The following is a 26,137-nucleotide window of genomic DNA, read 5'->3' on the forward strand; positions in this document are numbered from 1 at the left end:
AATGTTTTTTTAAAAATTTTTATAATTCTCTAAGTAAGGACATGACGAATAAAATGCTTAATTAATTAATTATCGATTAGTATGAGTAGCAGTAATAATAAAGTAAAGAGAAAATGGTCTTTGTGATGTATGTATGTATGGAGTAGTGTGGTGCAATGTCCGCAAGCAGCAATAGTTAGTAAGTAAGAGTAACTCTCTCTGGTTTCCTTAGCTTGGAAGTAGCTTAGCAAGCTTCACACTCTTAGCCTAGGGTTTCCTCATCCCTGCCATTGCCTCCATTCTCCTTTCTCCATCCTACTCATCTTTTTCTTTGCACATTTTGCTTGAGAGTGCTCGGAATGTCGTCGTCCAGAGGAGGCGCTGGGCCGTCCTCGGAGGCTCCGCCGCCGAGGCGGATCATGCGGACTCAGACTGCGGGGAACTTGGGAGAGTCGGTGATTGACAGTGAGGTGGTGCCTTCCTCTCTGGTCGAGATTGCGCCCATTCTTCGTGTCGCTAACGAAGTTGAAAAGACTCATCCCAGGGTTGCTTATCTCTGTATGTTTCGTTTCTCTCTTCACTTTCCGTCTAAATTTCTTTCTTTTTTTTTTAGTGTGTATGTTTGCTGATCTTTGCATTGCAGGCCGTTTTTATGCCTTTGAGAAAGCTCATAGGTTGGATCCCAATTCAAGTGGTCGTGGTGTTCGCCAATTCAAAACTGCGCTTCTTCAACGCCTTGAAAGAGTAACTAACCACCATTCTCAAACCGACTTTATACATCCATCACTTCAAATGCATGTCTTACTTTACACTATACTTGTCTTCTCATTCACAAAAATTAACTTATTTTATGAATGAGAACTCAAGTATAGTCCTGTGTGTTAATTTAAGTTATTTTATGCTTGTTCTCTCTCTCTCTCTCTCTCTCCTTTTCAATTTGTTCCATCATTGTTAGGAAAACGATCCAACTCTGAAGGGAAGGGTAAAGAAAAGTGATGCTCGCGAGATGCAGAGTTTTTATCAGCATTACTACAAAAAATATATCCAAGCTTTACAAAATGCTGCCGATAAAGCTGACCGGTAGATTCTCCAGATAATTTTCTATTTCATATGTTATCTGGCTATTAGGTGACTAATAGTTTGCCATTGTCTCCTTTCAGTGCACAGCTTACCAAGGCGTATAACACAGCTAATGTTCTTTTTGAGGTTTTGAAGGCTGTTAACATGACACAATCTATGGAAGTTGATCGCGAGGTTATTTTCTGCGGCTCCTAAGATGTTATCTTCCTATTGGGCTCCCCTTCTATGTTAACCTTCATTGTTTATGTATATTCAAATAACTTGGTAGGTTTTTACAGGCTGTTACATTACTAATACGCATGATTGATTTGCCATTGCATTGCCTTCGTTACAGATTTTGGAGACCCAAGATAAAGTTGCTGAGAAAACCGAGATCTTAGTCCCTTACAATATTCTTCCTCTTGATCCTGACAGTGCTAACCAGGCTATAATGAGATTTCCTGAGGCATGATATTTAGTTCCATACATAGTAATTCTGACCATTTTACTTTTAATGAAAATACTTATTCATTACTCTTTTACAGATCCAAGCTGCTGTATATGCTCTTCGTAACACCAGGGGTCTTCCTTGGCCTAAGGACTACAAGAAAAAAAAGGATGAAGACATCCTGGATTGGCTTGGGTCGATGTTTGGATTTCAGGTAAAACACAATAACAAACTGTGAGATTATTTATCTATTTTAATATTGTATTTTTATTTCTATTGAATTGAGCTTGTTTGCCTCCTCTCGGTTTTAATATATAGTTTTATACAATACATAATGCAGAAACACAATGTTGCAAATCAGAGAGAACATTTGATCTTACTGCTTGCTAATGTTCACATAAGACAATTTCCAAAGCCTGATCAGCAACCAAAGGTCAGCCTTTAATTAACTGATGCATATTTTCAATTTTAGTGTCTGTAGAAAGCCCTGTTTATTTTTATTTAATATAAATAGAAAAGTCAATCAGAATAAGAAAACATGTACAAATAAAGGTTGGACATGAGCATGCTCTGACAGAAGGTGACATTTTTGTAATTGTCAAACATATCAAGCAACAATGAAATTAGAAAAATAAAAAACACCACCTAATCTTTTTTCCCTACTTTTCATCAGTACAATAATTTGTATTATATCTGCTTGTGACTGGTATGTTTTGTTTGATTAGTTGGATGAACGTGCTCTGACAGAAGTGATGAAGAAACTGTTCAAGAATTACAAAAAGTGGTGCAAGTATTTGGGTCGGAAAAGTAGCCTTTGGTGAGTGTTTTTGTTTTAATGTTGAAAGATAGATAATATACTATAGCTACTGTCTTTCTGACTAGCAGAACGTGCCTTGTGGATGCATATTGCAGGTTACCTACCATTCAGCAAGAAGTACAGCAGCGCAAACTACTATATATGGGTCTGTATCTTCTAATATGGGGTGAAGCTGCCAACCTAAGATTCATGCCAGAATGCCTTTGTTATATATATCACCATGTATGCTTTGTAACTTGAACCAATTTATGATGTTTATTTACTTTTCCCAGAATGCTTGAATAATATTTGTTGTTTCCCATTGTTTGGATTTAGGGATGTTTTGATGCATTTGAAATGAAAAGCTAATTTTGGATATACAATGACATATATGAATCCCTTACCAAACTAATTGATCCCTGCATATATGTGTGTTTGTGCATGAACTTGTTTCTATACAGTTTTCATTTTGGAACAAAAATAACACTGATTTGTGCGATCTGTTGTTTCTCCTTATTCCTCTCCTTTGGTATGCTTGTTCCCTTCATTCCAAACCTTTTAACATGAAAAAAATTGAATAACCCATATTTTGTACTTTTATGCATCATAACTTTGACCAGTTGGAGTTTGACTCGTTCGATAACCGTAGTTGCATAGACACACTATCACACAGGGTTATTAATTGTGTGATTGAACCCTTTTTTTTATCAGTATTTTGCTATTTCCCCTTGTTTTTCAGAAATACATGAGGTTTCTGATTTGGTTCAAAGCTTGAATCTCACTATTTATTTGAGACCAAAAATATGAAGGCTGACTTGTGTTTTGTTTCCGGCCACTCTTCGTCATTGTTTCTGGACAATCTGTTTATGTATCGTAGCGCAACTGGTTGACGTCAATTTCCTCTATTTGGTCTCTATTCTGTTCACAATCACATCATGCATCATAATCCTTAGAGGTCCCTATTTAGTATAGCATTTTGGGGGTTGGTTAATGATAATGAACTGAGCCCAAATGCGAATGACGCTCTGTAAACAGTAAACAATAGGCTGCTAACTGATAATGACCAAACTGTATTCGGAGTCGGACTTTTAGTTTGTTTTCACTAAATTAACTTGTCAGGGTTGCATAGCCATGCTTAATTTATGTTATTTTTTCAAGTCAATGTCTAATATTTGAACTATTATTTTTTAAGTTGTATGAAGCTTATGAACAAGTTTGTTCAATTACATGTGTTAACTTTGTGACTTGGTGTTCTATGTTTGACTATGTATTTGGGAGCTGTATTCTTGCATCCTGGTTGGGAATAGTTCCTTTACAGATTTATGTATATATATAATGCAAAAGTTGATTGTTTTGTGCCTTGTGATACTGAAATTTTGAATTCATTGTCTTAGTCATGTACACCAAACATTCTAATATCCTTACCAAATGGCTTCATAATTCTTACCTAATTATGCTTTTCAACATTCGCTAATATGTTTATTACTTCTATAAGAAAATTAGATTAAATTTCAAAAGGATAATTTTTGTAAGAAAATAAGCAACACAAAGTGAGCTTATAAGAAACTATTTGTGATGAGATTCCACCATTGACTGTGGTGGTGTGTTGGATGAATATAATTATGTCCATTTATCTGGAATAGGTATTTCAGAGAGCTGATGTTTATACTTCCTCGATGTTTAAACCTATGCGAGATGGAAATTAAAAGCATCATAATCTCTGTATCCTGCATGAGTTGCTGATATTATAAAATTAATGCATGTAAACTTCCAGCCTGGAAAGATATAATATGCTGTTTATATCTTTTTCAGTCTTGAAAGATATAATATGCTGTTTATATCTTTAATTGTTGTTGTATTGTATCTTTATTTTATGTAATATCTGCCAATGGCTGTTTGCATTGAAACATGATGTTCTTATATATAGATACTTTTGTCATGCTGTGATTTTGTTTCCTGGTGTTGCATAATGACTGTTTTGCCGGCAATGCTTGTTTTCTCCCTATGGTTTTGGCATTTGCTTACATTGTCATCTTTGCCATGATGGTTTTAAATGAATCTTTGATGGTAACTTGTTACTTTTGTTGAATATTGACATGCATTTGGTTCTTTTCATTATGACTCCTGTAGATGGCTTTTGAATTGTATGGTATGCTTGCGGGTAATGTCAGTCCGATGACAGGAGAGAATGTGAAGCCAGCGTATGGAGGTGAAGAGGAGGCTTTTTTAAGGAAAGTGGTCACTCCTATCTATAACGTGATTGCTAAGGTTTTTCTCCCATTGATTACAGTCTACCCTTCCTTCTTTCTTTTTTGTTTGTGGCCATCACATCCATATAAAATTCTTTGGATTCATTTGTCACATTGATGATATGAAAATAAATTGATATTTTCTTGCTCAAAAGGAAGCTGCACGTAGCAAAAAGGGAAGGTCAAAGCATTCACAATGGAGAAACTATGACGATTTAAATGAATATTTCTGGTATAATTAATGATTAAAATTTTCTCTTCTATTCATTGTCATACCTGTCAATGAGTTAATTTTTAACAACATAATTGTAGGTCTGCTGATTGTTTTCGAGTAGGTTGGCCAATGCGTGCTGATGCTGATTTCTTTTGCCTCCCAGCCGAAAAGCTGGTTTTTGATAAATCAAATGTAAGTATTGATTATTAATTTGTGTTCGTTAAAAATTTGAGAATAACTGCAAGGCTTCTGGTTTCATTGCTCGCTTTGAATTTTTATATGGCTCTAGATCATTTTTAGATAGTTATTACTATTTTTTGGATAAAATAAGAATTCATTAAGAAAGAGGAGAAGTAGAACAGGCAAATATGGTGATGGTCGTGAAACCCCTATTTCAAAAGACTGAAAATAAAACAAAAACCTAATCCCTAAATAATCAAATAGGGTGTATTTAGTAGTGCTCCTTAAGTTCCTTTTTTATTTTAAAAATTTAAGTTTATCTATGTTTTCAATTTTTTGATAAGAGTCTTTGAAAGAAAAGTAAAAAAAAAAAAAAAAATAATGAATTGCTGAATTGTGTGATATTTATCAGAGACTGTCCATGCATTGCAAGATTCAGAATCATCCATGATTCATCACATACAAATTTATGGTTAGCCAATCACATCAAATCATGTAATTTGAAACATGAAAGATTCTGATAACTACGCTCCAGTGTGCTGGGATAATGATTTTCTATGTGGATGTAGTATAAAGTTGGCCTTGCTTCTATTTGATTATCTATTAGCTAGGTAGTCAATTGCCCTGCTATCACAGTGAATCTTGGGATGCAGTTGTGGAAGTTGAATAGGTGCGAGACAAAAGTGTGTTGTGACTGAAGCTCTGCCGCCACTGGAAAAGTGGCTGCAATTTGTGTCTAAATATTACGGAGTTTGTGTGTCAAAATTGGGTGGAGCAGCTGCTTTTCTGAGGAGGGATGGAATTTTCTTACTTTCCTGGCCAGGCAGAAAAAGTTGAAGAGAAAGATTAGGTGGCGGCTGATGGGAGAAAAGCTAGGTTTCTTACTTTCATTTGCTTTTTGGATCAGAGTGGGTATTGGACATGCACCTTTAATTGGCCACTCTCCAACACAAACAATGTTAATCAAATATAAATTCTATTTTTGCTGCGGAAGGTTTTTTCCCCATTTTTTATATAATTAATCATATATATTATTTTGGCCAGATAGTGGGTGGCATGATAGGCCCAACAACAAATGATAGGATAAGCTTTGATACCATGTTAAAATAGGAGAAAACAGAGGTATAATGGATTGAAAACCGTGTGCTTACGACCTCTACAGATGCTGTATTATAAAGATGCCATTACAATAAATACTAATGAGAGGATATTTTGTTTCCTCAAAATCAGATCCTACTTTCCTACTATATTATTTTATCTTAATTTTCAACACCCCCCTTCAAGTTGAAGCTTACTAAGCTTTCAACTTGTTACAGTAAAATTTATTCCCAACTAATAAATAAAAAACCCATAAAAATGGAGTTCCACCAAAAAACGATGGTTTGAAAGACAACTCAAGGATGTTGGTGAAGTCGGGCAGTATTGCTAGAAAAATAACATTGCCAGAGAGTTGGAATAACCATCAGCCTAAGAAAAATTATGGCAAGCAAAGCAAGTTTCGACCTTCTTAAGAGCCACATTTGGAAGCTTTAAATCAAATTAGTGGAGACCAAAATTATTTAAACTTGAAAAAGAGGAAATCATCATCATTAGCCATGGACAAGGAAAACAATGGTAGAAATGCACAACCAATGAAGCACAAAAGTCACCGAACACGCCGGAAAAGGACAACGGCAGGATAGGTGACTAGAAAGTTCTTTGCTGAAAATGAGAGTTGAGCAGAAGGCTGTTGCCGAAAAATAAGCCAGAAAAGGATGGCAGCAAGATAGGTGACTAGAAAGTTCTTCGTTGGAATCATTGGCGAGTAGAAGGTGGTGGCCGAAAAACATGTCGGATATGGACAATAAAAGGATTGGCGACCAGAAAAATCTTAGTCGAAAAATGAGTGACGAGTAAAAGGGGTCCCTCGGGACAGGGGGTACCTAGTGAGACTTTTCATAATACCTCTGTCAGGCTCTAACCATCTTAGTAAGTGGATTATGGGCCTAACTCAATCCTACAAAATTAGCTTGTAAGGTGAAAGGCTGCCCCCCCCCAAAAAAAAAAAAAAAACTTATATACACTATTTTGGTCTCATCACTAGTGTGGAATCTCCAACACACCCCCTCACAGAGGACTGGGTATTTCGAGCGTGAAGTTTGCAGTTTGGACATATGCGGGTGGTCCAATAGTGGCCCAATGGCAAGTGGCATGATATGCCCAACAACAATTGTTATGATAGGCTTTGATACCATGATCAACACTATATATTGTATTATACTTGTTCTTTTGTTTCTATGTAGAAGTTTGCAGCTTGGACATATGCGGGTGCCTTTGTTGTTAATGCTGTTTTGGCAATTGGTAGATATTATGTGGTCAAGCTTTTTGGACAAAGCCCAAATTATTGCACACTAGGCAATGATTTTTAGAGAATCTACCATTTTGGTCTTCAAATAATTCGTATTTGGTTCCACAAGTTATATTTTAATAAATGACATTCATAAATGAAATGTGCATGTCAGGATCAATTGTGATCTTACAAAACATTTGAGAACTCAACCGATCACATTAGATCATGAGTTGTGGAAAGATGCACTTTTCATTGACCATATTGTAGCTTTAAACTCTCTCCTGATTATCCAAGGCTCTTTCACTCTATCCTCACTTGTAAGATTGGTTTTCTTTAGATGCTTATATATAATTTAGGTATCAGAACAGAAAATTCAAACAAATTTCCTTGTATGCTGTTCTTTGGATTGAAAATGATAATTTTCGCAATGATATGTTGGTTAGACAAGTCTTTTTTTCCTCAATCAAGAAATAAAATGATGATATGCATTTGCTCTATGTTTGGAATGTTTATAGTTATATTTTATATATACCACTGCATCTTAAGCCTTGCTGAAATGTACAGGATGACAAGCCACCTAGCAGAGACAGATGGGTTGGAAAAGTGAATTTTGTTGAGATTAGATCATTTTGGCATATGTTTAGAAGTTTTGATCGAATGTGGAGTTTTTTCATTCTGTGTTTACAGGTATTAAATATTTTCTGCATTTTGTTGCCCTGATACCCTTCTTCTTTGTCAGCATTTTTTTCCCTTTCGATGCTTTGTAGAATAGAGTCTACCTCTGAAAATGGTTAATTTTTCATTAGGCTATGATTATTGTTGCTTGGAATGGATCTGGGGATCCCAGTGCAATATTTAATGGTGATGTGTTCAAGAAGGCATTGAGTGTGTTTATAACAGCAGCAATATTGAAGTTTGGGCAAGGTAGGTAATAGCCAAATTTATTTGCATCTATATTCAATTTCCAATTATGGTCTTGTAGCTTACCCTGTTACTCTGATATTATGCCTTATCCTTTCTGCATTTAGTCAATTGTTTCTGTGTGAATTTGTTACCTAATTTGCCATTTTGACCTCCTACATTTGACATTTTTCGTGATTTACATTTGTGAAAGCTGTAGCTGCCTTAGTAAGATTAAATTAGTGAAAGTTTATAGTTTTTGTTAATTACATAGTGCATTAATAGTCCTTTATAAAAAGTTTCAAGATAGGTGGAACTGTTTTACAAGAAAGCAGACAGTGGCAATCTGAGAAAGAAAGCAAGTAGAATTGACAAATAATAGGTAGAAGCATTGGATGAAAGTATTTTGGTCCTCATGCATGTGGGGTTTGAGTTTATGGTAGGAGGGATGTTCTTATAGGAGTGCTATAGGTTTCTTCTAAGAATGCACTTGCATATCTCGTATCATATCTGGTTTTCCAAGTAAATTCAGACAATTCAGCATGAAAACCATAATGGGCTTGTTTGATTTAAAGTTGGGTAGAATTGATTTTGATAGAATGAACTTGAACTGTTGAACACTTGAACATATTGAGTAGTTGACTTGTTTGACTGAATTAATCTTAATTATAGATTCTATATCAGAACATGTGCAGTGCTGCAGTTTGAGGAATTGATTTTATGTGTTAGCCAAACAGGCACTGTGACTTTGAAATGGTCCATCGTTCTCTCTATTCATTATGTGTTGTCTTGTGAGAGATTTGGATCTCTGTCACTCAATAGTATCCTGTTCCCGTGTAACTTCTCAAGTGTGGTTGGAATGTTCATTTACTTTGCCATAGTTTCAATGCTTTGTTAACTTAATGACTTGTTTAAGTACTGTGGCAAATTGAAGGTACAGCATTCTAGACGCCAAAGTTCATTGTGGGAAACCATTAGCATGCCTTGTTTACTTGGCTGAGCAATTTATATAATTTGTTTAAGATTTGGTTTGATTTGAAAATGAAAATGAGTTTTAAGAAGTCAATATTTATTTCTTTAATTTTTTTTATTTTTATTTTTTCCTCCTGTTGGAAATGTATATTATAGAAATAGAAATAGGAATATTTTGTCATTTGACTCATTTCATAAAGTGATGTTACTCATGTTAATCTTTTCTCTCCCACTTGGACAGCTGTTCTAGATGTGATCCTAAGTTGGAAAGCACAACAGAGTATGTCGCTGTATGTTAAGTTAAGATACATTCTAAAAGTTGTTTCAGCTGCAGCATGGGTGATTGTTCTCTCAGTTACTTATGCGTATACTTGGGATAATCCTCCTGGGTTTGCTCAAACCATTAAAAGTTGGTTTGGAAGTGGTGGTTCAAGTTCTCCTTCATTGTTTATTCTGGCTGTTGTTGTTTACCTGTCACCAAATATGCTTGCTGCGATATTCTTTCTGATCCCTTTTATTCGTCGTCATCTCGAAAGGTCGAACTATAGGATTGTAATGCTAATGATGTGGTGGTCACAGGTAGGCAGTAATGAAACCCTTTTTTTTTTACTATAGTCATTCTGATTTCTCCTTACTCATGTTTGTATTCTCACTGGGCATTTTAGTCTATATCTCCGCTTTCGCTAGATTTTTGTTTGGTGCATCTAAGAACAATTGTGTCATTTGACATATTTAGATTCTAATAACTTTTTCTGATGTCTTATAATTGCCAGCCTCGATTGTATGTTGGTAGGGGAATGCATGAGAGCGCATTTTCCCTTTTCAAGTAAGAATATGAGTTGAATAGTTTCTATTTCATTTCATGTGAATGGTTTAATATTCCTTGCATTTGATATTAATGTGTCATTGTTTATAATGTCAGATACACAATGTTTTGGATCTTGCTCATAATTACGAAGTTGGCTTTCAGTTACTATATAGAGGTGATGCATTTTCACTTTTTATCACTTGGTATAATCTATCCTTTCTTTCAGATGACTCTGATAGTCATTTGCCTTTTCATGTTAAGTTCCACAATTTTACAATGATGGTTATAAATAAATTTAACTTTTTTTGGGTTCTTAATTTAAATCCCTTAATCTCAATGATGCCACAGTTATTGAATTGTAATTTTGTATTTTTATGAACAAACTTTAATTGGTTTTTTAGCTGTCTTCTGTAATAATCGATGAATTTTACTTGTTCTTACTCTCTGTGTTGCATTAATGAAACATCATGGGGCAATCTGTATACATTGTTTCTTTAGAATTATCAATTTATTTTATTTTTGTTTAGCAGGATCTCTTATCTTTCAGCTTCAGATCTTCGCCTTTTATCTTGATGGATTTCTTCTTTTACCAATTTTTTTTACTTGTTTTAACCTTCTTACATTCTTTCTGTAGATAAAACCTCTGGTGGGACCTACGAAAGCTATAATGAGTGTAAAAATCACAATCTTCCAGTGGCATGAATTCTTTCCTCATGGTAGTAAGCTTGAATGTTCGTACTTTCATATTAGTTCATTTTTTCTGAGAAAATTTTGTAATTGGTTGTGCGTTTGGCAGCTAGGAACAATATTGGTGTTGTAATTGCACTTTGGGCTCCAATTATTCTGGTATGGGTTTGTAATTTATCTCGTTTACATCCTATTTTAAACATCAGTAGTATAATAGTATAACTTTTTTCTTTCCAGGTATACTTTATGGATACCCAAATTTGGTATGCCATATTCTCAACATTATTTGGTGGTGTTTATGGGGCCTTTCGTCGGCTTGGGGAGGTTAGTAGATTGTCCACAGTCCCATTGTCGCTTATATGGTGATTTTTTGGATTGTTCATTTTTGTTCTCAATTCATTATTTTTATTTATTTTTGCATAATTTGGTGGGAAATCTAAACATATTTAAGGTATAACTATTCTATATTGTATCTTTAGTACCTCTGGTACTTTTATCTATAAAATCTACTTTTGCTGTCCAAAAAAAAAAAATATTTAAGGTATTGTTCTTGCTTTCATAGATATGCTTATTCTTATTCCTTTCCTCTTGTTGCTTCGTTTAGCCAAATTTCATTTCATTATTAGGCTGTACTTAAACATTTCATGGCAGCACATAAAGCAATATTGTCTGGCCATAATTCTTGACCAATCATTTTTTTCCTGTCACCGATAACCACTCAATATTTTTTCTTGCAGTTACTTTATCTGGTGTATTAAAAGTTGAGATTTGCCTAGATATTTGCCATGATTTATGTTTCTGATATTTGCCTATTTATTTGATTTTATTATCTGTCAGAGTAGGAAACTTGCTGTAATTTTGTAATCCTTTCTCAAAATCATGTGGATTTACCTGCATTGATTTATATTGCAAAGACCTGAGTGACCATTCCTCAAGCTGTTTTTGCAACAGTCTTGTCCTCGAGGGTTGTTGAAGTAATAATAGGGTTTCGTTTTTTTATGCCAATATGCTGAGCAATTGAGATGTTTGCCAAGTGGCTTGTTTTCCAAAGTTTTGTATTATGCACTACCTGGTAGAATCTTGAGTTCATTTTGATGGATATTTTGATTCTGCTACTGGCATGTTTTGTTTTAAACACAATTCCTTTATTTGGATATTCATTGGGTATGATATTGTATTGTTATTTTAAATGACTTGGGTTTGTAGGTGGTGGAAAATGCTATTTTGTTATACTTCACGTTCTTGTGCCTTTGAGTGATTTATATTTCTACTAAAATGTTCTTATGGTTTGTGCCAAAATAAAATTGAACTGAAAATATCCTTTCGGTGTTATTTTGCCACTCCATCATCTAAATAGTTACTTATTGTTTGTTTGCTTTGCTCATTGGTCTTGTTGCAGTACTAGAAGGGATACTTATGATTATTGCATTAATTTATTTAGGGATTTCCTTTTACCAAAGAAAATTATTAATGTAGGATTTATGGTTTATTTATGTGATTTTAAAAAATGATTTTGGTCATGTTATATCTTTTTCCTTGTTGGTTTTGTCATCTTAGATTGTGTTTGGTTGCCTCAGGATTGGGTTTTTGCTTTAGGAATATTAGGTTTGTTTATCTTGCTAGGATTTAAACTTTACTATTGAAATTACTATCAAAGCAATCTAGTGTTTTCATGATTGTTATCTCTACCATCTCTATATCCGGTCATTTGTTACATGCCTTGGTTATCACCTCACTTTAACTTGATACAGTGCTGAAGTCTATTTAGATTTATGGTTAGATGAAAAAGGAAATTATGCTATAGGTTGTGTTTGTGTGTGAGATTTAAAAGATTTTGTGTGGTGGGGGTTACTTCCTTGTATAGAAATCATATGATCAGAATTCTAATCCTAAGTTGAAAAAAATCTAGACTGATATGTTTGGAATATACTTCACTGTATTCTCCCGATCTTTGTAGATAATTTCATAAAGAATCACTAATTATAGATCCATTATGTATATATATATATATCTGGAAATGACTGGATTGTTAACTTGCTAATGACTTACAACTAACTTTTGGTTGCTGTCAATTGACTATAGATCCTTAATTACGGATTTGACTTTTCTGTTTTTAATTAACTTACAGAACTATAATTCTTGAGTAGTTCTAGGTTTTTATGCTTAGAACACTGATTCTTGAATATAGTATCTATTTTTTTAAAATAATAATTATTGTGCATCACTGCTTATCCTGGTATCAGATACGGACACTGGGAATGCTAAGGTCTCGTTTTCAATCATTGCCTGGTGCCTTCAATGCCAGTTTGATTCCGGAAGAAACAAATGAGCCAAAGAAAAAAGGATTAAAAGCCACTTTATCCCGCAGATTTCCTGAGGTTTATTGTTTTACTTTTATGACCACTTACTTGAGCTTGTAGTTTAAAATTTGAGCATCTATAACTTTGGATTACATTACTTTGACTGATTGATGCAGATCTCATCTAACAAAGGGAAGGAGGCTGCAAGGTTTGCACAGTTGTGGAACCAAATAATTACTAGTTTCAGGGATGAAGATCTTATTGATGATAGGTAATGGAAGGGATAATTTCATGTTATTGGTTCTTGATCTGCTCTCTCTCTCTCTCTCTAGATCGGTCACCGACCGATCAATGGACCGCTGTATTTTTCTACAGTAGTGTTGAGGTGGTTATATTATTCAGGGAAATGAACCTTTTGCTTGTACCTTATTGGGCTGATACTCAGTTGGACCTTATACAATGGCCCCCCTTTCTTCTTGCTAGCAAGGTTTGTTTATTTGCACTTTGATATGAGACTTTGCGGCTACATTTCCATCTAATCATTCACTAATTGTGTTTGTGGCCACATGCTCTTTAGATTCCAATTGCACTGGATATGGCGAAGGACAGCAATGGAAAGGACCGAGAGCTGAAGAAAAGAATTGCGGCTGATAACTACATGTCTTGTGCTGTCCGTGAGTGCTATGCTTCATTTAAGAGCATTATTAAGCACTTGGTTCAAGGGGAACGAGAGATACCGTAAGTAGTTGTACTTTATGAATGATAGTTCAGTTTAATATTCCCACCTAGCTCCAAATATTGGACTGTAGGCCGATTGAAAAAATCCTGTAGGAAATAGCCAGCTTTATCACTTTTGATATCTTTTTAAATTCAAACTGACTTCTTAAAGGTTCTATGTCTATCTAATTCTTTTTATAACTTTGTTGCTGTTGTTCATTTCAGGGTTATAGAGTACATGTTCAATGAAGTGGATAAACATATAGAATCAGATAAACTGATTAGTGAATTCAAAATGAGTGCACTTCCTATCCTCTATGGACAGTTTGTTGAGTTAATCCAATATTTGGTAATATTTTAGAACTCTTTTATGCAATTTTGTACATTTAGTTTCTCTTTTAGCTGTTTAGTATCATTGTCAAAATCTTACCCGGTTATTTAAATTATTGCAGTTGACAAATGATCCGAAAGATAGGGACCGAGTTGTTCTTCTATTCCAGGACATGCTGGAGGTTGTGACAAGAGATATAATGATGGAGGATCAGGATCAAATATTCAGGTAAATGCATGCGTAGATTATCGTCTCTACATCTTTAAATAGCATTGTCTTCCCTCCCCTGATTATGATTGTATCAACATTGTTTCTATAGTTTGGTAGATTCAAGCCATGGTGGTACCGGACATGAGGGGATGCTTCACCTTGAGCCTGAGCCACATCACCAACTTTTTGCATCTGAAGGAGCTATCAAGTTTCCAATTGAACCACTTACAGCAGCTTGGACAGAGAAGGTTTGTTACTAATTGAATTATTCTGCTAAAAGTTTAAATGTCGAAGTGCTTTCTAATGACTTCTTTACCCTTTTTTGGGATAGATTAAACGACTTCACTTGCTGCTTACGACAAAAGAATCTGCCATGGATGTACCATCCAACTTGGAAGCAAGGAGACGTATTTCTTTCTTCTCAAATTCGTTGTTTATGGACATGCCTATGGCACCAAAAGTTCGCAACATGCTTTCATTCTCGTAAGCTATCTTTTAGTCCCAAATCCCTTGCCATGCTTTATTGTTGTAATTTTTGAATCAGTAAAGTTAAATATTGCAGAAATATCCCCTCTTAATATGTGATTTCCATTATCTTAATCAGTTCCTTTCCCTGCATTATTGTCTGGAGATTCAAAGTTCTGGGATTTTGTTAACTTGTAACAATATGCGCTATTAACTCTTCAGTTTGGTATATGAAGCATGAGAATTTAATTATATGGAGCACCTATGTTTTAGTTGGTAAAGTTTATGGACTACTGTCATGTTGTGAAATGAAAAGCTTGATAGAATTGAACGACTAGTTCAGGTTTCTCAAAGATGTTCTCAAGGATAATATTTTTTGGGAGGATTCGCAAGGAAGAAACAAAGCTATCATCTATTGAAGTATGTTTGGTTAAAATTTGCAGAATTTTATTTTCTAGTATTGAAGTGTGTGGTTTGGGTCTAATTCAACCCCAGAAGCTAGCTCATAGGCTAAGGTTACCCCCCACTTATATATTTTATCTTGGCATTATCTCCAACTGACGTGAGACCTGTGTTTTTTTTCCAATACACCCCTTCATGCATAGCAATTTTGGTCTTGCTACGTGGATAATATGGTAGGTGGCCCGTTAATGGATCTAGGATAGACTTTGATACCATCTTAGAATGTGGGTTTGGACTTAACTCCACTCCAAAAGCTCGCTTATGGGGAGGGTTACTACCACTTATATATTCCATCTTGTCACTATCTCTAGCTGATGTGAGATGTGTATTTTTTCCAATAAATATTAATATATTGAGTATATGTAGTAAGCATTATTTAAAATTAATAAATCCCTCAGTTTGTGTATTTACATCTTTGTTGTTAATTTTTGGTTATTGTGGATTTTGGTTGTAGGGTTTTGACACCATACTATACAGAAGAAGTTCTATTCTCCTTGAATGATTTGGATTCACAGAATGAGGATGGGGTTTCAATACTGTTCTACTTGCAAAAGATTTTTCCAGGTTTACCAATACTCTCAAATTTCTTTTGTTTCATAAATATGCAAAATTCATGAGCATATATCTAATGTATTACTTGTTACCTCTTTGGTTATCAATGTACAGATGAGTGGAACAATTTTCTTGAACGAGTGAATTCTACTGAGGAGGATATTAAAGGGAGTGAATCTGATGAGTTAGTAGAAGAACTTCGTCTTTGGGCATCATATAAGGGGCAAACATTGACCAGAACTGGTTATTTCTCTTTCACTCCACCCCCCCAAAAAAAAAATTAAAAAATATGCACACATGATTTCAAGTGCTAACTGTTAAAATTTTTTGTAATCATGAATAAATAGTTCTTTTTTCACGAATAATTAAATAGGATTATAGTTGAACAAACTAGGGCATTAAAATAATGAGACAAGGATCATGGTACTAACCTCTTACCTCATTGTTCTTCAAGCGCCCTGAGTCTTGAATGCTTTTGCAATCCCCTTGAATGCTCCTTAAGTAACTTTGAATTATAAGATAAGATCTTCCTCTCCTTTCTCAAACTTGATGGGTAAGTGTGTGGACTAAAAATCTCAAAAAGTTCCTCGAGTCTTTTCCCTATGTCCTAAAGACATAATATATTTATAGAGAAAGTGGAGAGGGGACCTATCCTTTCATGTAGGAACACAATGGTTCCATGTCTCTTCACCAAGAGTCATGTTCATTCAAACTATCCCCTTTCATGAAGAGTTGGAAATTGCATTGGTTCCATCCCATCATGGTTCCATTCAATTATAGGCTACACCATTCAGGTACATTCACCATGTGACGTCTAATATTCGTTTATCACATTATGGATATTCCAAGACTCATCAAGATTCCATTCAACAAATGTATTTAATAAATCAATTAAAGGCCAACACTTGGATATAAAAAATTCTAACATATTTATTATTTACTTTATATGCAGTTATGTTCTAGCCTCAGTTTAGAATGTAACATGTCATTGTGATTGACTGATATATTGTGTATTATTAATGCAGTAAGAGGTATGATGTATTATAGAAAAGCTTTGGAACTCCAGGCTTTTCTTGATATGGCCAAAGATGAAGGTAAATGATCCTTCCCTATTGGGAATGACCAAGTGAAATGTTTTTATTTACATGTTACTTTGGTTGTCACTCAGTTCATTAGTAATTTAATCATATTCCTTAAATTTTTTGTTTTTGGTTTGTATGACTGAACTGTTACAAATGAGCAGATTTGATGGAAGGTTATAAAGCCATGGAAAACTCAGATGACAATTCAAGGGGGGAAAGATCATTGTGGACACAGTGTCAAGCAGTAGCTGATATGAAATTTACATATGTGGTATCGTGCCAACAATATGGCATTGATAAGCGATCTGGTTCTCCTCGTGCACAGGACATATTAAGGCTTATGACAAGGTAAGCATCGGAGCTTCAGTAATTTTAACAATAGGATGTGTTTAACCCATCTAATTTTGAGTTTCTTTTTTCCTTAAAAGTAGAAGCTCTGTACATAAGTTCTGAAGTATAAAAAAACAAAAAACTCTCCTTTATTAAAGTTAGTTTTGGGACCTTTCCTTTTTTCTATTCCAAATTCCTAGTACCTATCACCCAAGAACATGCCACCCAAGAGCTTTTAATTTAGTAGTAACTTATAAGCTAAAGATTCATAACCTTATCAATCAATTTTAAGTTTAATTTTAAATATAAAGTAGCTTTTAATATTTTTAAACAAGTTAGGCCAAAGGTTGCCTTAATGCTTGCCTGTTTTTTAAATTGAAAAATACATGTGCTAGAACCAGCACAATGCGTGGGCTAAAACACTAACTTCTCATATATCAATCAAGCAACTTGTCATTACAATTTAGTATACACAACTTAAATTGTTGCTCTTGTTCAGCATGACTTCTGGATTCTAAACCATTTTATATATTTGTATTCATATGTATGAATGTAGAAGTTTTATGACTTGCTTTTAGCAAAAATGATTTAATATCTCATTGTAATGTTCCAAGACAAGTATATATGAAGCCAAACATGAAGAGGATGATATAATTCACTTATTGCAAATTTGTTCAAATTGCTCCAAAAATGACAAGGCATTGATTATTTGTCCAGTTTTTTCACAAATGAAGTCTATTGTAAAATTTGCACAAATACGTAAAAGCCTAGATATTGTGTGTACCCTCTTGAATCACAATCTGGCTCAATTAAAAACAGTGGTTCAGTTGTCTCATTTAAAATTTGATCAATTCATCTCAAACCCTCTTCCTTAAAATAATAACATGGAAAACATCGATCAAAGAATTAAAGTGAAAAGAATGTCTCAAGGAAAATATATTAAGAAAAGAGGTTGAAAGTACTAATGACTATGCTAGAATATTTATACAACTTAAAAATCTTAGCGAACCGTGTAATTATATAAACTTGGTGTAATGATTTATAAAACTATATACCTGGGTGAGGGGTAATTTGAATCACAAAGAAGCTATTTGTGTACTTCCAATTCTAATATTCTTAAGTCTTGAATGTTTTTGGTATCTATTACAATGTCTAAATGGGAAGTGCAACCCAACCGTTTTTTGTGGGTTTGGTTGGACCTATTGTGAGATTGGGCTATAAATCTCAACCCGACCCAGCACAACCCTGGTGAGTTGCGGTTTCCAGTGCTATATAATATATTATTCTTTTACTGTTGTGAACTTTTCCATTTTTTCTAATTGTAGATCTGTATTTCCTTTTTTTTTTTTCATTTATTTTGTAAGATTCATTTAGAAGTTTCTTTTTTTTTGTTTTCATTTTGTTTTGTTTATCCGGACAAAATTAGGTGTTCACAATGGATTGGTTTGGGTTAGCATGCCAAATCCAAAACTTTAATGAATATTTTTTATTTTGTCTGTGGTCTCTTCAATTTATAATACATGTCTCTTCTTTTCTTTCTAAATAGTTTTAATTTTTAGAATAATATTCTGAATTGTTTAAAGGGAAATAATACTATAATTTATTTTAAAACATAAATACATTCTACATTTTTATGTATTAAAATCATTGAAAGAGTTTTTCAGTACTATATAATGGAATTTTCACCCGTAGGTGATTAAACATGATAGTATTCTCTTTAGAAAATTATAGGTACAAAGATGTCACTTAAAGGGAGTAATAATATTAAGATAATTAATTCTATATATTAAATTGAAATATTTTTTAAATGTTTTTCTTATTTTAAAAAAAATAATAATGCATTGTTTTTATTCAATTGTTTAAATTTAAACATATTTTTTTATCATTTTTATTTTACATAGATTAATTATATAATGTATATTTTATAAAATTTATTAAATATTTTGAATTTATATTCATTTATTTTATTTGTATTTAAGGATAACCAAACATGATGGACTGCCAGTCGCATAGTCCCTTAAAGGAATTAGTCTGGTAAATAATAAAAATAAAAATACAAAGAGGTGGATTGTTTGATGTGTTTGTGAGCAAAGGCAAGGGTAGGATGACTGGATTGATCAGAAATTATTTCAAATAATTTATTTAATGAAAATATCCTTTCAATGAGGTGGGAGAACAATTAATATAGAGTCGACATCTGTATGGGAATCATTCTCCTTTATATATTGCATAGATAGTTTTTGAATAATTGGGTTGTATATTTACATTTGGCAGATATCCGTCACTCCGAGTTGCCTATATTGATGAGGTAGAGGAACCTGTCAAAGACAGCAAGAAAAAGATCAACAAGGTTTACTACTCTTGCTTGGTGAAGGCTATGCCTAAATCGAATATTCCTTCAGAGCCTGAGCGGAATCTGGACCAGGTATTTGGATTTTGATAAATATGCTACTTTTTTTTTTCCTAGTATTGTTTTTGTTTTGATAGGAGAAATTTTATTAGATGACTGTAAGGAAATTTCAACTAGATGGACAACAGAAATTCCTCCAGAATGAGGAAATCTACGTACAAAAAGGAACCATGAAAACTAGGAATGTAGCAAGGTTGCTATGCTCAGTTGCTCTGTATTGTCAAAATCTAAGCTCCATTCAAGTAGCCTTTGGTGTTTTGCTCGAAGATCGAATCTTTGATCTTTGAGCAAAATACCAAAGAGAATTGTTAATCGTTTGATCCCATAACAAGTCTTGGTTGCAGAAAAAAAAAGATGTGCTGAATGCCTATATTTGTAAACTCTAATTACATGAATATATCAACATTTGTCCAGCTGACCCATGACAATCTCACTCAACTTCTTAAACCAATCACCTCAAGTTGCAACTGGGAACATAGATTAAATCTTGCCCAGCGTGTTGTTTTGAAATTAGTTTCAACTCTAGCGAGAGACAGACAATTATTTCCTTGTTTTTCCCTTGTTCAAACATTAGAAGTAGAAATAAGATTCTACTGGATCTTCTGTGTAACAAATTGACAATTGATGTCAATATGCTTTGCTCTCTCATGAATATCGGTTAAGTAGAAATATGCTTGCGTTAGGTCCAAATCCACATTTTCAGAAACATAAACATTGGAATAAAATTGAACTAACTCTTACTTGTATAAATAGGCATTTTTTTTTCTTATTTAATTCAAGAAAAAATAATCAAACTATTTCTCTTTCTATATAACTAAATGCAATTCTTAACCTTAACTGTTACAGTCTTACCTAAACTATCATTTATTTTCTTAATAATATACTGTATTTGATTGTTTCAATCAGATCATATATAAAATAAAGCTTCCTGGACCAGCGATTTTGGGTGAGGGTAAGCCCGAAAATCAGAATCATGCCATAATTTTCACACGTGGAGAGGGCTTGCAAACAATAGATATGAACCAGGTATGATGGTCATATACAAAGGACTTATTACTGTAAGGTTTCTTAGTGCCATGTGATTAAGTTGCATTTTTTATAGGATAACTACATGGAAGAAGCTTTGAAAATGAGAAATTTGTTGCAAGAATTTCTTAAGAAGCATGATGGTGTTCGGTTCCCTAGTATTCTTGGACTTAGGGAGCATATATTTACTGGAAGGTAAATTCATATTGCTATATTTGCAACCAGACATGATTTTTGTGTTTGTGACTGTTGTCTTGGTTTGGCTTCAGTGTTTCTTCCCTTGCATGGTTCATGTCAAATCAGGAAACAAGTTTTGTGACAATTGGTCAGAGATTGTTGGCTAATCCTTTGAAGTAAGTTGTTCTACTGGTTCTTTTTTCTGGTGCAGGATAATATTGACAGAATTATGGAACAAATGTACTTCTAGTTTTTAACATGAGAGAACTCCTAAGCTGCGTAGAGAGAAAGAGAGAGAGTTCTTAAAAGTAAATAGAAATGATTGAAATTGGTAAATAAACAGAAAAAGTAATATTAAAAGAAAGACTTGTTTGTTCTTTGTCAATAGTAGCAAGTAACAAATCACTCTTTATTTTAATCTAAAGCATTGCTCTTGATTGACTTTCGGTGTACTGATTAATATTTAATACATACTAATATTTCTGCAGGAAGTTAAGTTATTATATTCTATTGGGCATCCTGAGTACTTAAAAATTAGGCTTAAATATCTTTTTAGTCCTTGCAATTTAGCGTTTTTTTGCTTTTCATCTTTTCAATTTTTTTTTTTGGTTTAGTCCTTTATTATGTTTGTTTTGTTTTTCATATTTAAAACGGTTTAGATAACACATTTTCACTGTTCAAAGTGCCATATAAACCACTTTAAGGACGAAAAACAAAACAAACATAATTTGCAACGACAAAAAGCAAAAAAGTGGTAAGTTGCGAGGACTAAAAAGGTATTTAAACCTAAAAATAAATAGAAATGTCTAATCTTTTTCCTTTTTTGTATTTATGTAGGGTTCGTTTCCATTATGGTCATCCTGATGTCTTTGATAGGCTTTTTCACCTGACAAGAGGGGGTGTGAGTAAAGCCTCCAAAGTTATCAATCTAAGTGAAGATATTTTTGCTGGTACTGTGTCTTCCAATTCCTCATTATTTTCTCGTATTTGATTGCATCCTCATTGGAGTTTTCTGTTATTTCTAGGCTTCAACTCTACACTCCGTGAAGGAAATGTTACTCACCATGAGTACATACAAGTAGGGAAGGGAAGAGATGTGGGTCTCAATCAGATTTCTATGTTTGAAGCAAAAATAGCTAATGGGAATGGAGAGCAAACACTAAGTCGAGATGTATACCGACTTGGGCACCGTTTTGACTTCTTCAGAATGTTGTCCTGTTATTTCACCACAGTTGGATTTTATTTCAGCACTCTTGTATGTTATCTTCAGAGTTAACTTTTACTTGCATATTATGTAGGTTTTTTTTTAAATTTATTTATTTATTTTAGGAATAGGAAAGGGGATGAAATATGCCAGTTGGGGTGGGGGGGGGGGGGGGGGGTGAACCCCCTACCCAACTGCAGCCCCCTGATTTTAAAGATGGGAGGGAGTACCATGTGAGCTAAAGACTGATCATATTTTTGAATTTTTTATACCTTAGGTTTCTGAACTTATTCCCCTCACTTCAATTTTTGTGCAGATAACTGTTCTCACTGTGTATGTATTCCTCTATGGTCGCCTCTATCTTGTTCTCAGTGGGCTCGAAGAAGGTCTGAGCACTCAGAAAGCCATTCGAGACAATAAGCCTCTTCAAGTGGCTCTTGCTTCTCAGTCATTTGTTCAAATTGGGGTTTTGATGGCCTTGCCCATGTTGATGGAAATTGGTTTGGAGAGGGGTTTCCGAACTGCACTTAGTGAGTTCATATTGATGCAACTGCAGCTTGCCCCAGTATTCTTCACATTTTCACTTGGGACAAAAACTCATTATTTTGGAAGGACATTGCTTCATGGAGGTGCGAAGTATAGACCCACTGGTCGAGGATTTGTGGTTTTCCATGCTAAATTTGCTGACAACTATAGACTTTACTCTCGTAGCCACTTTGTCAAGGGTATTGAGCTCATGATATTGCTTGTTGTATATCAAATTTTTGGTCATTCTTACAGAAGTACTGTTGCGTATATCTTGATTACCGCATCAATGTGGTTTATGGTGGGTACCTGGCTGTTTGCTCCCTTCTTGTTCAATCCTTCTGGTTTTGAATGGCAAAAAATTGTTGATGATTGGACCGATTGGAATAAATGGATTAGTAATCGAGGGGGTATAGGTGTACCGCCTGAAAAAAGTTGGGAATCTTGGTGGGAAGAGGAACAAGAGCATCTCCAATATTCAGGAATGCGGGGAATCATAGTGGAGATACTGTTATCGTTGCGATTTTTTATCTACCAGTATGGTCTGGTATATCACTTAAATATTACGAAGAAAGGCCCAAAAAGTTTTCTGGTAATTCTTAAAATACGTTGTCCCCTTTTCCTGCATTATTATCTCACTAATTATAATTTGGTAAGTTGAATGGAATGATCGATACCCTTTCCTTGGCTAACAGGTCTATGGCATTTCGTGGTTGGTGATATTCGTAATATTGTTTGTGATGAAGGTTAGTAACAAGCTGCTAGTGTATCTTGTATGGGCAAGTTATAATTGTGTGTATATGCTTCCACAGTGTGCACATTCTATTGTCTCACTGGAGCCTTTGCTCATTGATGTATAGTGTGGGTGGGTGTATTCTTATAGTGTGGTCTTGTTCGTTTTCTTGCCTAAAAAATGTATACACCTTTCCATGGTCTGACACAATTCAGTTTTTTGTTTTCCTTGTCTCAGACAGTATCTGTTGGGAGGCGTAAATTCAGTGCAAATTTTCAACTTGTCTTCCGACTAATCAAGGGAATGATATTCCTCACTTTTGTCTCGATTCTTGTCATTTTGATTGCTCTTCCGCATATGACAGTGCTGGACATTGTTGTTTGCATTCTAGCTTTCATGCCAACTGGTTGGGGAATGCTGCAGGTGAATTCTCTTTTCACTTCTTCCCTACTAAATGAATATTCCTTTGGAGGGGAGTGCTATATCCCCATATATATTTGTATTTATTAATTTGTGAAAAATTTGGAACTACCAAGCCATGACATCCCGGATCACATTATCTATCTGGAAAATTTCTGAATGTGAGCCGGAGACTGAAGTTTTTGACATGAACTCACTGACTTTTGATTTTGAAAGCGGTAGATGAGGAATTGAGGAAATATTTGTTTGTGTATAATTTGTTTTAGCGTGGTGTAGTTCTATGGTTTATCTTGTCTTGTTTTTGTTTGTGCATTTTGTCTTTGTATCATGGGGCATATTTATAGAACTATTGCATTATCTTTGTTGCCTTCAACTTGTTTGTGGTTTTGATTATGTTATTTTTTTTGTAGATTGCTCAAGCCTTAAAACCTGTAGTACGCCGGGCTGGGTTTTGGGGATCAGTGAAAACTCTTGCTCGAGGTTATGAGATTGTCATGGGTTTGCTATTGTTTACTCCTGTTGCTTTTCTGGCTTGGTTTCCTTTTGTTTCAGAATTTCAAACCCGTATGTTGTTTAACCAAGCATTCAGCAGAGGTTTGCAAATTTCTCGTATTCTTGGTGGCCAAAGGAAGGAGCGCTCTTCTCGTAACAAAGAATAGGTTGTCTAACTCTGAAGGCTTTTAATTATTAGGAGCCCGAAATTCTTGGTTGCCTTAAGAGCTGTAGCAATTGTAAGTAGTTGTATCTATGAATGTGACAGATTCTACTCTTTGCTTTCATTGTAGCATTTGAGTATCATTATCATGATCCAACATGAAACTTATTAAGTCTTCACATGTATGCATCTTCAGAGATATAGATTCTCACGTGTTGCACCTACGAAACAAATATAATAGGATCGATCGAACTTGCGTGCAGGATCGTTTTAATTTTTCTTTTTTGTGCGTGCTAACGTTAGGGGAGAGTAGGAATAGGCGTGGACCCTAGAGTGTCGCACTCCTAGCCAAAATATAAACTAAGTTCTTTGATACTATCTCCGATTCTTTTTATAAAGGTAGGAATATGAAATTTTTTATATAAAGGTAGGAATGTTTGTTCTCATATTTGTTAGGAATTTATTTGAAGATATTTTGAGGTATCTTTTATCTTCAGGAAAGTTGTATTTTCATGTCTCCAACTTTTGTTCTCATGTTAATGGGGTGTCAAAGTTACATTCTCATGGCAATGCAAGTAATTATTTTTTAAATCCATTATAACTTTTATTTTTCATATATTGTTTTAAAACTTTAAAAAACATTTTTAGGAATGTTAAAAGGTAACCAAAAGAACAATTATATCTGCCTGTCTAGGAACAAGTTGATTTTTGAAAATGATCAATTTTCTGTAATAGAGATTATTAGCAAGATTAAGTTTTTTTATGTATAGACAAGCGTACCTGTTGCATTTGTCTTAGCATCTTGATATAGGCTTTCTTATATTAGGGAAATTTTTGATTTTTTTCTAACTTAAGACTAACAAAAAAATAATTAATTTTAATACAATTTACATTTTTTTTCAAAAAAAAAAAGTAACCAAAAGTATTTTTACATGTTAAGGAATAACATTTTTAGTTACAATATTCCTGAGGATGTAATTCCGAAAATGCAAGATGATTTTGTGAGACATCCCTCAAGAGAATACTTTTTTATTATAATTTCAAGAAATATATGATTACTTTTAAGTGTGTTCATTTTTAATTGTGAGGTTTATTGATAATATAGACCTATCAAGGATACTTTTGAAATACAAGAAAGTACCATTAGTTAAAAATTTATCTTTTGAAATACAATCATAGTTTAAACTAATTAATGGGTAGTTTATAATTAAATTAATGACATTATTAGTTAAAATTAATTATTTTTTTATTAGTCTTGATAAGTTAGATATTTCTTTCTTACCGGATGTAGTATTTATTATGAGATTTAAACAACTGGAAAAGAATTGCAACTGTGGTTGATTAATTTATAATATAATCTGATTCAATTGACTCGCATTATTGGTGGGTCATATATTATAAATTCCTTGTCAATATTTTTAATTCTTATTGAAAACAAATTGATTAATCTAGTTTCAATAAGATTTTGAATTAAACAATTTTAATTTTATTATTTCAATTATGAAATTAAGTTCTCTAAATCAAATCAAGTCAAGATTAATTATAATATTTACAATCAACAACAACTGGTAACAACTTGTCACTAACTTGTCATCTTTTAATCAAGTGATTTAAAATTTAAATTTTATATTGATCCTATCCCATTGGAAAGGGAGTACCAATTTCATACCAATGTAATGGTGAGTAAAAAACAGAGAGGAAAAAAACAGAGAATGTATTCCTTGAATGGATAGATTTAAAATCTTGAATTCCTTGAATGGATAGATTTGTTAGCGTTAACAATCCACCGAAAAAAAAAACAGAGGAAAAAAACAGAGAAATTTAAAATCTTGAATTACTTGAATGGATAGATTTGTTAGCGTTAACAATCCACCGAAAAATTTGAGTAAACTTTTTACTATTGACTGGAATTTATAA

At 33.8% G+C, this 26,137-nt stretch overlaps 1 protein-coding gene across 1 annotated transcript; it reads left to right on the plus strand.

Annotated features, from left to right (window-relative positions):
• The first annotated feature begins 142 nt into the window (after positions 1-142).
• On the plus strand, positions 143-24,482 carry LOC114394509 (callose synthase 3-like). The gene is made up of 42 exons (XM_028356101.1): positions 143-537; positions 623-723; positions 935-1,059; positions 1,140-1,233; positions 1,394-1,504; positions 1,584-1,700; positions 1,827-1,919; positions 2,212-2,303; positions 2,399-2,525; positions 4,413-4,550; positions 4,687-4,763; positions 4,844-4,937; positions 7,819-7,941; positions 8,061-8,178; positions 9,368-9,705; positions 9,900-9,952; positions 10,049-10,109; positions 10,569-10,650; positions 10,731-10,780; positions 10,859-10,945; positions 12,865-12,999; positions 13,098-13,192; positions 13,324-13,408; positions 13,499-13,659; positions 13,864-13,987; positions 14,091-14,197; positions 14,289-14,427; positions 14,511-14,662; positions 15,561-15,670; positions 15,773-15,901; positions 16,684-16,752; positions 16,902-17,088; positions 19,345-19,495; positions 20,387-20,506; positions 20,583-20,701; positions 20,776-20,859; positions 21,521-21,633; positions 21,709-21,938; positions 22,204-23,004; positions 23,108-23,158; positions 23,383-23,568; positions 23,976-24,482. Exons 1-42 carry the CDS (start codon positions 339-341, stop codon positions 24,222-24,224), a joined length of 5,877 nt encoding a protein of 1,958 aa, XP_028211902.1. The 5' UTR covers positions 143-338; the 3' UTR covers positions 24,225-24,482.
• The last annotated feature ends 1,655 nt before the right edge of the window (positions 24,483-26,137 follow it).

This window comes from Glycine soja, chromosome 18 (genome assembly GCF_004193775.1).
Source record: "Glycine soja cultivar W05 chromosome 18, ASM419377v2, whole genome shotgun sequence".
NCBI classification, from domain to species: Eukaryota; Viridiplantae; Streptophyta; class Magnoliopsida; order Fabales; family Fabaceae; genus Glycine; species Glycine soja.